We start from the raw sequence: 12,769 nt of genomic DNA on the forward strand, positions 1-12,769 counted from the left end.
TACAATAAAAGGCCACAGGGAGACCAACAGGAGCCGGGGTTTTAACACGGGTGAGGCCCTTCAGGGCACACTGAAGCTCCTCCATAGAGATAGGGATAGAGGTCTCAAGCAATTCCGAGGGGAGTGGGTCAAGTGAATCCCATCTACAGCCCACAAGGTAGTTGTCAATGACGTCCTGAGGGGCTTCATCACCATTCTAAAGGGTGTAGTAGAAGTCCTGGAACACCTGCTGTTTGGTCGCTTTTGAAGTAGCCCAAGTACCCATCGTAGTCTGCATCCCAGGGATATGAGTGTGGGCTTGTTGCTGCCAAAACTTTCAAGCCAAGAGGGTTCCCACCTTATTACCACCCTCATAATATTTTTGCTTGCAAGCAGGGATCGCTCTTCCTCGTCTGTACGATGAGCCCGTAGCAGACTCCTCGATAAGGCCAAACCGACAGGCCGTCCCCGGAGCCACTGTGTCAATACACCATGCGGGGAAGAGCCAGATCCTGCAGGAGCCGTCGTCTGCGCTCACCAGTGCCTGCAGGATGCGTCAAAGAGTTCCCAGCCAGCTGCCTCTTCTTGATGTCAGCCGCTGGGTCTACCTGATATTGGGGTCTTCTCTCAGCACCCCATTGGCCCCCATCCGCGTTCCGAGACCTCGGGGCAGAGAGGTGTCGGCCACTTAAGGCTTCTGCGTAGTGGGTCTGTAGGCCACCGAGGTCGCCGCTTCAGGCTCTGCAGTTACGGTCCAGCCCCTCGCTGCAACCGCGGACCGTGGCCGATGATCCCCCAGACAAGATGGCATTGTCAAGGCCTCCGCTCAAGCTGCCCAGCAGAAGCCTCACTCTCGGTGTCGGGACGGGTTCCCAGGGCACCAGCAGAGTCCCAACAGAACATAGGGGTACAAGGGCTTCCATTCTGAAAAGGAGAGCGAGCAAGTTCAGCACAGATGCAGTGGTCTGCTGTAGATGGGCCTCGGGGATCTTGAGCTCAGGCGAGGTGCGTCTTATGCTATGCTCGGTCAGGCCACGCCCCAGTGCCTTTTTTTTTTTTTTTTTTTTTTTTACAGATTCAGTGCTACCTTGGTCTTTCTTCCAGTGTCTGCAGTATTTCTATCGTGGTTATTGCTCGATCAGTCTTGTTAACTCTGAATAAAGATTTGGCCTTTGGCACCGGACGTGGTAGAGTTTTCTCCAATCAGGTCTTCTCCGCCTTGACGACAGTTCTGTTCTCTAGCCATAGGCGGCATGGTCCATCGGCTCTAAAAACTTATCCTCAAACTCAACAGTAAAATGGGTTTCTTTCATTAAAAAAAAAAAACCCTCTTGCAACTAGACACAAACAGAAGAGACTTTGTGAAGTTACAGTTTGTTTCTCAGTCACTTTAAAAGAGTCGTTCCTTCAGTAGATAGGTTGCTTAGTGAATAGTGTTGATCAATAGAAAACACATCCTGCACTTCAACAAGTATTTACTTTTTTGATCAAATTTACCGATTTGAATTTCAACCCTACAATTATTCTATGCGGCAGGGTGTGAAAGACAGATCAGAGTCCCAACAGTGACTTGCAAAGGAGATGCATGGGGAGAGTTATTAACAAATGAATTTTTCAGTGTCTACTGCAACAAGCATTTGCAATGCAATAGGTCTTACATTTACACGAGTTTGAGCTATTGGCATTGTAAATGACAATGCCTTTTATTTACGTTTTGGTTTTTAATACATAAATAAAAGGTATTGTCATTTACAATGCCAAAAGCTTAAACTGGCGTAAATGCGAGACCTATTGCATTGCAAATGCTTGTTTAAAAGCTGAGCGGGAGGGCCACGCTTCACCCAATGGATTAGACTCCTTTACTCAGAACCCCTTGCCCCAAGTAGTCGTTAATAATAAAAAAATTGAAAATATTTGAACTTGGAAGGGGGACCCGCCCGCGCTGCCAGCTCTCCCCCTCTCCTTTTCGCGCTAATGTTGGAGCCATTGGCATCATGGATCCGTAGAGATACAGTGATACAGGGACTGTGATGGGCAGAAAATTGGGAAGACCGTATTTCACTATATGTGGATAACATCCTTCTCTTCCTGACTTCACCTAAGGCGTCATTTATAAGTGTGCTAGATATATTTGCAGTTTTTAGAAGATACTCCAGCTACTCGATCAATTGGGGTGAATCGATTATATATGTCCTCAAGGGACCCCCCTGGCCTCCCGAGAGAATGCCCGGCCCAGATCCCGATGTTAGGTTTTAAAGACCTGGGCGTTTTTATCACGACAGATCCGGCACGCCGCTGTGACCATAACCTCCTGCCCCCCCTTCAAAGACTGAAGCGGGATACAGCGAATTGGAGGGCACTCCTGCTCTCGTTGTTAGGCAGGGCATCACATTTCAAAATGATGTCCCTACCCCGCTTTTTATAAGTGTTGCAAAACTCCCCTGACTTAGTACCTGCCAGCTATTTTAAAGAAATCGAAAACCTGCAAAGGAACTTGCTATGGAACGGAAGACCTCGTATAGCCCTCGCCAAACTCAATCTTGGCTGGTATGATGGCGGTATTGGCCTCCCTGACTATTAGTGGGCAGCACACCTGGCCGCCATTAACCATGGCATTTACTGCTGAATAGACGACCCAGGCAACAGAATAAAAGTTCTAGAAAAACAGGCTTGGCAGGGAGCAGTTCTGTGCCCTCAGGGGAACGCAGCGCTCATTTTGCCTAACCTGCCCATAATTTACCGGGTGCTGAGGGATAAATACTGCTCCGACCACCGGCCTGTGTGTGCTAGCACCTATGTTTAAAAAGAAACGGAGGTCCTGGTGGCCAGTGAAAGGAGAGCTGTGTGGGATGGTAGTGTAGACGTTAGGGGTGATTAAAGCGCGGCGCCATGTTGATAATATAAAACTGGGCACTGTGCTGTGAGAGGAGGAATAATATTGTTTACAGACTAAATAACACGTACCGTGTAGCAACCTAAGTAAAAAGGCCAATCCTCATAGGAGGTTACAAATGAAAGACAAGGCGGTACTAAGGAGGGACCTACAAGCCTATTTACAGATCAGAAGCCAGCATTTATGAAGGACAATGGCACAAGCCAATGAAAAATATGGGCAGAGAGAGGGTGGGACTTCAAGTGCATACTCCAATACTGCATGCCTCGCAGCAGCACACGCGCTGCCCAGGCTCGACCTAAAAAATTCCTAGACTCTGTAAAATGAGTCCATATTCAGTCGCTTAATGTCTAAAAAAACCTGAAAATCAATTAAAGACTCCGCTTCCAGACCTCACGTCTGAATCTATTTAAAAATTAATTTAACCACATAATCCAGGAGATTAAAATTGTAGACTGAAGGAAAATAAATATAGAAGATATTATGTAAACCGGGAATGACACTTCTCATATATTTCTTCTACACAATAGAGGGATAAATTGTATGCATTAGAATGTGGGGCTTCTAATGCCAGTAATGGGATATTATCTTAATCATGAATACATTCTTCATTCCAGAGCAAATCTATTCAAATATATAATTTCATAAAAATTATCCAAATTATTTTTAGCCAATTTTTAAAGAAACATTTACTTGTGGAGAAAATTCTTCCAATTTGTAAGGTCTAGTGTTGATCCCAAGCTTCACTGATATTCAATTATGAAATAAAATAAATGCCTAGGAAATATGAACAAAAGGCTAATATACACAGTGGTTTCGCAAAAGCACTTCTCTTGGACCATTTTTCTTTGTAATTGTTATTAACAAATCAAAACATGTACTTGTCATATTACCTTCGAAGGATGAAAAATGGCATCTCCCTTACTAGCACGCAAATCAGTTTCTGCAGATTACATTAAATAATACATGCAAGAAAAAGCATACATATCTAATAAAGCTGAAGAAATCGACAAATGAATTTCACAGGAGCGTGCCTTTAGTTTCAGATTTTTATTAAAAATTCAGATTAATGTATCAAAATACTATTAAAAGACCCACCAGCCCAAATGGGCTAAGGGGAGGAGGACTGACCAGGTGGCAGATTCAGCCAAGCCCCATTAGTTACTACATGCCAGAGAGGTTGCCGCGAAGTCCGAAGGGGTGGATGGATCTACCCTGACATACTCTCTATAACGTGCGTCATCAAGTTATGCAATAGTCCTAAGGAGCAGCACGGGGCAATCAGATACAAAACTTCATTCAAACATGCTACCTTTGCCCCTAGGCAATCTCACTGCATACAGTTCTACCAAAAAAGACTAGCTTTCTAGAAATTACCAGCTAACAAGACAACCCCAGAATATCCCCCAAAAGGGAAAACAAAGTAAAAAACTCCAGAGGGAATTGCGAGCGAGCAAACACTCTGCGTGAGGCCATGTCTTGCTTCGAATTAAAACAGCATACGCGCTGCCGCTGTTTTCCACAAACGCAGCACCTAGTAGTCTGATCGATCTTTTTTAGTCAAAGTCACCAGACGCATCCATGACATGTGATGCACTCTACTCTAAGGTACCAATGATGCGGTCTCCACACAAGCCCATATGATGCAGGGGCAGATAGCATGTGGCATCACCTTCCAGAAGGAAATAAGCCTTACAAAGCCTCTATTTGCAGTGATAATCTGTTCTTATTTCAAGAACTATTTCTGAAAAAATCAATTTACATTTTCTTCCCTGAAAATAAATCTCTCAGTTGTTTAGTACAGGAGCCACTTTGGGAGACTTTTTCTAGTTTGCTAATCAGAATCCAGACTCCAGGAACTTTTGACTTGCTCTTGGGACCGGTGACCAGTGTAAAATTGTTAAGAGCTTTCTCAGCTCAGCAGAGTGGAGTAGACCAAATCAATATGTGCACATGCATAGCAGGTCAGAGCCTGCATAGTATCAAACTGAGAGTTATAATAGGTATATTTGGAAGAACAAACCTTTTCTCTAAAAGCAAGAAGGCGAGATCATGGTTTCTCAAAAGGTGTTGAAAATTAGAAACCAGAACCTCAACTTTCAGAGTTGGAAGAGGCATAGGAATGTCAGCTAAAGAAAGCCAGAGTCATGGGCCAGAAAAAGGCTTACCAAAGTCACAGCTTGGCCTGCTTCATGGGCCAGTGAGAAGCTTAGCGAAGTCTCTGTCTGGTCTGCTTTATGGGCCATTAGGAAGCCTAGAGAATTCAGTGCCTGGCCTGCTTCATGGGCCAGTAGGAAGCTTAGGAAGTCTGTGCCTGGCCTGCTTCATGTACGAGTAACATGTTTGCAGAAGTCACAGCCTTTCCTGCTTCAGACGCTTCACTCAAGGAAGCCAGAAAGAAGTTGAATCTGGTCAGTCTGCTCTAGATACTGGGTCAATGACAAGCTGCATGTGCCCATTCTGTTCTTTATGGGTCACTGAAAAGCCAAATCTGGAGAAGGCTGACATCTGTGGGTCACTGAGAGGGGTCAGTGGAGTGTGGTGAAGGCTGTCATTTATGGGTCACCAAGAGGCTGCATGTGGTGAAGGCTGTCATTTATGGATCACAAAGGCTGAATGTTGTAAAAGAGGTCATTTATAGGTCACTAAGAGGCTGAATGTTGTAAAAGCGGTCATTTACAGGTCACTAAAAGGCTGAATGTGGTGAAGGCTGTGATTTATAGGTCACTAAGAGGCTGAATGTGGTGAAGGCTGTCATTTATGGGTCACTAAAAGGCTGAATGTGGTGAAGGCTCTCATTTATAGGTCACTAAGAGGCTGAATGTGGTGAAGGCTGTAATTTATGCATTACTTCGAGGCTGAATGTGGTGAAGGCTGTCATTTATGGGTCACTAAAAGGCTGAATGTGGTGAAGGCTCTCATTTATAGGTCACTAAGAGGCTGAATGTGGTGAAGGCTGTCATTTATGGGTCACTAAAAGGCTGAATGTGGTGAAGGCTGTGATGTATAGGTCACTAAGAGGCTGAATGTGGTGAAGGCTGTCATTTATGGGTCACTAAAAGGCTGAATGTGGTGAAGGCTGTCATTTATGGCACAAAGCTGGCACTTAAGCCATGAATTAAGGGTGTATTACACCACAATAGTGAGTGGGCTGTGATGTTCAGCCTGTCACATGGTCAATGACTTCTGGCTGACACCATGGGTCATGATTAAAGGATGGCGTGTTAGGCTGGGATTTTGTGCAGACACCATTATCTACGGATTGAACTCTTTTCATACGTCATGATCGTGACCTGGCGCTTGGTGAAGCAATGGACGCCTAGAATCCTGAGCAATGACAGAGCCCGCGCTGTAGAATTCCATCTTTGAATGGGTGTCATTGTCTGCGGTTTAGATCTGGAGTCGGTGATTTTGAGCCGGTGCCACTAGCCTTGATTTTAATTTGACACCATGAGCCATGACTCTGAAGTGGGAAATTGATTGAAATTTTGAGCTCAAGTCAATGTCACTTTGAGCAGTAAGCATTATGTGTGTTTCTGAACGGATGTCATTGATTGTGACTTTGAGCCTGCATCATTGATTGTGACTTTGAGCCTGCATCATTGATTGTGACTTTGAGCCTGCATCATTGATTGTGACTTTGAGCCTGCATCAGTGATTGTGACTTTGAGCCTGCATCATTGATTGTGACTTTGAGCCTGCATCATTGATTGTGACTTTGAGCCTGCATCATTGATTGTGACTTTGAGCCTGCATCAGTGATTGTGGCTTTGACTGGCTTCATTGTGATTTTGAGAATGCACCTTGGTGATTTTAAGCTTATTCACGGATTGTGATTTTTACTGGCATCATTAATTGTGATTTTTACTGGCATCATTGTGAATTTAAGAATGGGTCTTGATGATTTTGATCTTTGGTCACGGATTGTGATTTTGATTGCGGTCATTGATTGTGATTTTGATGTCATTGATTGTGATTTTGATGTCATGGATTGTGATTTTGGATGTCATTGATTGTGATTGCTGTCATTGATTGTGATTTTGATTGCTGTCATTGATTGTGATTTTGATTGCTGTCATTGATTGTGATTTTGATTGCTGTCATTGATTGTGATTTTGATTGCTGTCATTGATTGTGATTTTGATTGCTGTCATTGATTGTGATAGCTGTCATGGATTGTGATTTTGAGCTTATGTCATTGATTGTGATTTTGATTGCTGTCATTGATTGTGATTGCTGTCATTGGTTGTGATTGCTGTCATTGATTGTGATTGCTGTCATTAAACTGTGATTTTGAGATGGCACCAGGGATGTGATTTTGAGCTTGGGTTATTGGATGTGATTTGTGCTGATGTCCTTAAACATGATTCTGTGCTGGAACATGGAATGTGATTTTAAATTGTGTAAATGATCATGAGTTGGAGCTGGTGCAAACAGTTCACATTTTAAGCCGGTGTTACCAGTTGTAACTTTGAGCTAACTCAGTGAGCTATGATCTTGAGCCGGCACAACAGACTGACTTTGAGTTAGTGTCATTTACCGTGATTTTGAATTTACAAGTTGATCATTATTTTGAGCTGGTGTCCTCACTGAGCGTGATTTGGTACCATGGGATTGGATATTTAGCTGGCATCACTGATCGAGATTTTGAACTGGCACGAGAGGTCAGAATTTGGAGTGAATGCATGAACCTCGAATTCATGGTGCCCTCGTGAGTTACACCCTGAGGAACCCAGTGGAATGGAAAAGACAGGTCTACTCCCTCAGGCCAGTGGCCACAAGACCAGCCAATGTGAGGGCAGGGACCATGAGGCCGGTGCTTTTTGAGGGATAGCTCTTTTATCGAATGTCAACGCCGTGAGACTTGGACATTGTGAGCAAGATCTTTACTACTTAAGGTGAAAGCCTGCAGGACTCGAGCAATGTGAAGAATACGTCTGGTGTCTTAGGCTAATGCCTGCGGGATTCGTGCAGTGCGACAGCAGCGCTGCTCGCTGCAGTGCAAGAGTGATACCTGCGTCATGTGAGGGCAAAGCCTGTGGTGCTTGTGCAACGTGAGCACCAGCTCTGCTCGCTCAGTGCAAAGTCTGTGCGAGCTGCACAACGTGAGCAGCACTAGCTCCTCTATCTCAGGGCAAAGCCTGCATAACTCATGCAATGGGAGCCAGTGCCTTCATGATACACTCAATCTGAGGGACAGCTCTGCTGTCTAAATCCAAAGCCTGCATAACTCATGCAATGGGAGCCAGTGCCTTCATGATACATTCAATCTGAGGGACAGCTCTGCTGTCTAAATCCAAGGCCTGCAGCAATCTTAGCGACAACTCTATCTGCGGCCAGCACCGTAGGGATATTTATCATGACAGTTAGCTCTGCTGTGTAAGTCCAGAATATCTTCCCCGGACGTCACTGCAGCAAACTTTACACAAACTGAAAATCAGGACGTGCTGATCCCAGAGGCCTTGGCTGAGGAACAGCCCACAGTTCATAAAATCCGGCATCTCTCTTACCCGCCAGGATCACATGCATAATAAGCAAAGTCCTCAGCTACCAGTGGCTACTCTCTGCTGTGTATTCCATCGAAGCCCTCCACGATGCATTCTATCATGCGCCCTCCCTCAGCGGACACCAACGTCTGTCCTATGAGACATGTAGGGAGTCTTTAGAATCCAATGCAGAGGCACCCCCACCCCTGAACATCAGTAAGGTCTCTCTCTAGGCTCATGCACCCCCAGTCTTTGTTACTTCCTCTCGCCCGCCAGGCTCATCTCTGCCTTGGAATCCAGTCTCTCCTGCTGCAGGTCTCACATCCTCCAGCTCCTCCGCTGCCCTCGCCTGTCACCTTTAAGTGTCAGCGATGTCTCAAGTATTGTCTTTGGGGTTACGGCTAACTACAGGGTGCATGTTAGTCCCAGGGTACAGTTTATCACATTAATGCAGGTTCTAGCCAGAGTCCAGTACATTTCTGGGTTGTGTCTGCGGGTGACGATTACCTCCATGGCATGGGTAATTTTCAGAGTGCAGATTATCTCCGATGTCCAAATTATTCACAGGGCACAGATAATTTCTGTGCTGTAGGTTATTTTACAGGTGCAGGTGATCTCTGGAGTGCAAGTTGCTGCTACAGTACAGGTTAACTTTGAGGTAAAAGGTATTTCCAGCTTCCAGGTAACTCCTCGGCTACAGGTCCTCCGGTTATCTGTGTAGGTGGAAGTGTTCATGCAGGGACTCTGCTTGAAGCCTTAATTGCTGGAACTCTTCCTGGATAAAGTCAGTGACCGCCTTCCGCATCTCCACCTAGTAGGGAGGGGACAAAATACAGATGATTCACACGGGTAATCAGCCTGACCCACACACCCACCGAAGCATTAGGACAAAGGGAGAGTCCCTAAGATAGCTTAGGGCAACCTAGCACATTTTAAAAGGAATCAATTATCTTCTTTAGTATTAATGATTAGCATGATGATTGTTACACAAAAATATGCATCAAACTATGGAAGCTGCTTGCTCTAGAAAACTGATTTGCATTTTGTACAATGAATACAATGTCACTACTAGAAGACCTTGCTTTCGTGTACTATTTTCAATTTATTTACACCACAAATAAACAACAATTTTGATTGAACGTGTGTTAAGACTGCACCGAAAAAGGGCTTAGTTTGAATATTTTCAGATCGGCATTGCCATACAAGGCACCGGAGTGTTGGTGTCTGTTAGAATGCGGGGTCTCTGGTTGGCGCAGGTATGCACTTGCGAAAAGCAGCGACCCTTTCCTCTAAGTCAGGGCAAAGGATTACTCTTGAAAAATAACCCCTGCTCACCCTCTAGGTAACGTGGCGCGAGCAGTCAGGCTAGATTCCAGAGGGCATGAGGTTAAGCATTTAGGGTGTCCCACAATAATCACCACCCCACCACACAGAGACACCAGACTGTACTTGTAAAAATATAATTCTTTATATAAACTCTTCAGGTCGGCTTTAAAATACAGTCTTTACTTTCAATATGGTTCCAGTTACTTGTTTGCAATGTTCAATGATGCCACAGTTCTTTAAAACGCACAATTTGGGTGCAATCCGCACCTTCTTGGGGCCTGTGCGCGTCGAAGCGCAGTCCGTACGGGTGTTGGTACGCGTCGTACCACTCTTCGTACGGGCCGTACACTCCTCGGGACGCTTCCCTGCGATAGCTCACGCTTCCCGCGTGAGTAGGCGTACGCGGACAAGGCCGTACAGGCTGTACAGACGAGGGTACGTGTCGTACAGATGTCCGTACGCGCCGTACTCTCAGGGCCGCTTCCCTTGCAATAACTTACGCTTCCTGCGGGGGTCAGCGTACGGGGAAGCTAGTCTGGGCCGCACAGTTGAAGGTACGCGTCGTCGTACCGGGGAGCTCGAGGCGCACAGTACCTTGGATCTTGAGGGAGAGTTCGCGGTGGCCTCGGCAGTCACAGGAGGGGCGTCCCACGTTGCGTTGCAGTCTTCGCTTGCAGAGGACCACGGTGCTTGGGGGGGCGCCTCGGGACTTCCACAGCTCGCCTTGAGGTGGGAGGAAGGAGGGGCGGCTCGGGGGTGATTTTAGCGGCGCAGCGCTGTCGGCATCAACCGGAAGTGGCGAACTTGAGTGTCGTCGATCCTCGCAGTGGTCTCTACGGCTCGGGCCACAGAGGCTCAGGGCTTGGAATCCGACAGTCTCTCCTTACGGTGCGAGCTCCGGCTCGAGGGGGCAGCAGTTTACTTTGTTCAGGCCAGGCGGGGCAGGCCGTCACGGTGCTCACAGCAGCACAGTCGGGCAGAGGTCGCGTTGCTCGGCGAGATGAGGGCACACAGGTTCTCTGGGGTCAGCGTTCGTAGTTCACCACCAGCAGCTTCCTTTCTTCCAGGGAGGGGTAGCACCCACTGTTCCTGGGGCGCAGTTCAGGGGGCAAGTTCACCAGCAAGCCCTTGGAGATTGTTCAAAAAGTTGATTCAAAAGTCTTTTAGTCTTTTCCTCTCCTTCTTGCAGCAAGGCACCCACCACAGGCCAGTCTCTCAGGCTTAGAGACAGTACTCCTCCATGCAGCTTTCCCAGGTCCTTCTCTTCGGGCAGAGGTTCTTCTTGGCATAAACAGGAACTGATTTCTTAGGAGCAGGGCTCCTTCTTTTATTCACAGTTTCTTTTGTTCTTTGTCGCCAGGGGGCCTGTGCCTGGCTAAGTCCGGTTTTGGAGCACTTTGTTGTGGTGACTCTGCTCTTTCCTTTCAGTGCACAGGGCAGAGACATTAGCCGCTCCACAGGGGGCGGAGCCAGCATTGTGGTGGCAGAGCACCGGTCTATTCAGGGTCAAGGTGTACTCTTCCCACCCATCCTGGTGTAATCTCTCTACCCACCACCTGGCAGCCAGCCTGTCTCCTGGAATTCCCCAGCCCTGCCCCTCACTGAAACTAGGCAGCACACACACACACACAGCAGAGGCGGACTGAAATGGCTAAGCAAGTAAATACTAACTTTCTAAAAGTGGTATTTACAAACACAGGATATTAAAATAAACTTTACTAAAAGAAGTATTTTATTATTCTGAGTTCAGGCATACTAAACTTGACTTTCTACCATGCTCTCTGAGTCCGCTGGGGTTATAGAGTGTAATAATTCCAGCAGCCTATTCTGGCCTATGGAGAGCAGGTAGCCTTCAATAGTGAAAAACGAAAATGGCTGTAATTCACTATTAGGACATGCCACACACATCAGGGCATGTCCTACCTTATTCCTACAATGCACACTGCCCTTGGGCCTACCAGAGGGGTGACTAATATGTAGTTAGGGGAAGGTTTTAGGGACTGGCAAGTAGGTGCACTTGCACAGTCAGCATGACAGCACCAGACTGCACGCAGGTTCTGCACTGGCAGACCTTGAACACATTTTTACTAGGCTGCTTCTGTGGGTGGCACAACCAGTGCTGCAAGCCCACCAGCAGCATTTGTATTTACAAGCCCTGGCACTCCTGGTGCACTTTACTAGGGGCTGATAGTAAACCAAATAAGCCAAACATGGACACCAATCAATGTGTACACTTTTCAAAGGGAGCACTTGCACTGTGGCACTGATTAGCAGTGGCTCAGTGCCCTGAGCAGCTAACACCAACAAAACACATGAGGCACATCAGCAAAAAGTGGAAGGGAAACTCACACCAAGGTGCCAGGTCTAACACGTGTCCCCTCCAGCTGAAATGTGTGTGTGTGTGTGGGGGGGGGGGGGGGGGGGGGGGGGGAAACTACCCTACCCCAGGGAGTTCCTCTTCACTAAGGCGGAAAAACCTGGACAGACCGTCAGCATTGGCGTGATCTGTGCCAGGGCGATGCTCCACCGTAAAGTCCATACCCTGTAGGGAAATGGACCACCTCAACAGTTTCGGGTTCTCACCCCTCATTTGCATCAACCATCTGAGGGGCCTGTGGTCGGTCTGAACCCGGAAGTGAGACCCAAACAAGTAGGGTCTTAGCTTCTTCAGCGCCCAGACCACAGCAAATGCTTCTCGCTCGATTGCACTCCACATTTGTTCCCGTGGAAGTAACCTCCTACTAATGAAGGCTACAGGTTGGTCCCAGCCCTCCTCAGTCATCTGTGAGAGAACAGCCCCTACACCATGCTCTGATGCGTCTGTCTGCACTAGGAATTCCTTGGAGAAGTCGGGAGCTAAGAGCACGGGCGCCGTGCACATGGCAGTCTTCAGGGTGTCAAAAGCCTTCTGACAGGTGTCAGTCCAGATCCCCTTCCTGGGCTGCTTCTTCGAAGTCAGCTCTGTCAAGGGAGCAACGATGCTGCCATTCCCCTTGACAAACCTCCTGTAGTACCCTGCGAGTCCTAAAAAGGCCCTCACCTCTGTCTGGGTCTTTGGGGCTTCCCAAGCCAGGATGGTTTCAAT

General features: G+C 47.0%; 1 protein-coding gene across 3 annotated transcripts in view; it reads right to left on the reverse strand.

Moving 5' to 3' along the window:
* Positions 1-3,907: 3,907 nt before the first annotated feature.
* The window catches only part of TAFAZZIN (tafazzin, phospholipid-lysophospholipid transacylase), a 70,734-nt gene continuing 61,872 nt past the window's right edge, over positions 3,908-12,769 (reverse strand). For all 3 annotated transcript variants that reach the window (XM_085629716.1, XM_085629718.1, XM_085629717.1), the window contains one exon: positions 3,908-9,169. In XM_085629716.1, coding sequence (XP_085485842.1) covers positions 9,068-9,169 — 102 coding nt within the window. In that variant the 3' untranslated portion in view covers positions 3,908-9,067. The remainder of the gene's footprint in view (positions 9,170-12,769) is intronic.

The sequence above is a fragment of the Triturus cristatus genome, chromosome 10 (genome assembly GCF_964204655.1).
Source record: "Triturus cristatus chromosome 10, aTriCri1.1, whole genome shotgun sequence".
NCBI lineage: Eukaryota > Metazoa > Chordata > Amphibia > Caudata > Salamandridae > Triturus > Triturus cristatus.